The 588-nt window shown below is 71.1% G+C and overlaps 1 protein-coding gene across 1 annotated transcript in view; it reads right to left on the bottom strand.

Moving 5' to 3' along the window:
- Positions 1–343, bottom strand: part of MESP2 (mesoderm posterior basic helix-loop-helix transcription factor 2) — a 2,612-nt gene extending 2,269 nt beyond the window's left edge. Inside the window, 2 exon segments of the mRNA XM_010841137.1 lie at positions 4–192; positions 194–343. Of these exon segments, the coding sequence (XP_010839439.1) occupies positions 4–192; positions 194–343 (339 nt within the window).
- Between the last annotated feature and the right edge of the window lie 245 nt (positions 344–588).

Genomic DNA, 588 nt, shown 5'->3' with positions numbered 1-588 from the left:
GGCGGGCGCCACAGACGGAGGCAGGAAGCGGCGCAGCTCGTGGAGGGCGCGGGCGAGCGTGCGCATGCGCAGCTTCTCGCGCTCGCTGGCGCTCTGCCGCTGCCCGCCTGTAGACCGGGTGCGCGCTCGGCTGGGCGCCGTCGAGGCGGCTTCTGCGGCGCCGCGGGCTGCGGGCGCGGGCTCCGAGGGGCCTGCGGGCGCGGTCGCAGGGGCATGAGCCCGACGAGTCCGAGGAGGAGGAGGCCGGGGACGTGGAATCCGAGTGGCCAACCCAGCCCCAGCCCTGAGGGAAGATCCAGTGGTCTTGGCCGAGGAGGCTCTGCAGAGGAGGGGACTGGGCCATGGCCGGGGCTGACTGCGGGCTCCTCGAGGCAAGCCGGGCCGGCCACCTCCAGGACTGAGCTTTTATTCAGACTGAAGGTGCGAGGTGGACCCCCGCCAGGTTACGGAGAGGTGTCAAAACCCACAGAGCCCAGGGAAGGTCTGGGCAGGGGGGCCCTGGGAAAGCGGGCCCATTTGCGGAGGTGTGGATTCTGACTCCTCTGGGGGGTTCTAATGGAGGTCCCTGCTGCCGGGGGAAGTGTGGGA

This window comes from Bison bison, unplaced genomic scaffold (genome assembly GCF_000754665.1).
Source record: "Bison bison bison isolate TAMUID 2011002044 unplaced genomic scaffold, Bison_UMD1.0 scf7180017864155, whole genome shotgun sequence".
NCBI lineage: Eukaryota > Metazoa > Chordata > Mammalia > Artiodactyla > Bovidae > Bison > Bison bison.
Note: the sequence above shows the minus strand (reverse complement) of the source record. Positions and strands in the feature narration are given on the sequence as shown.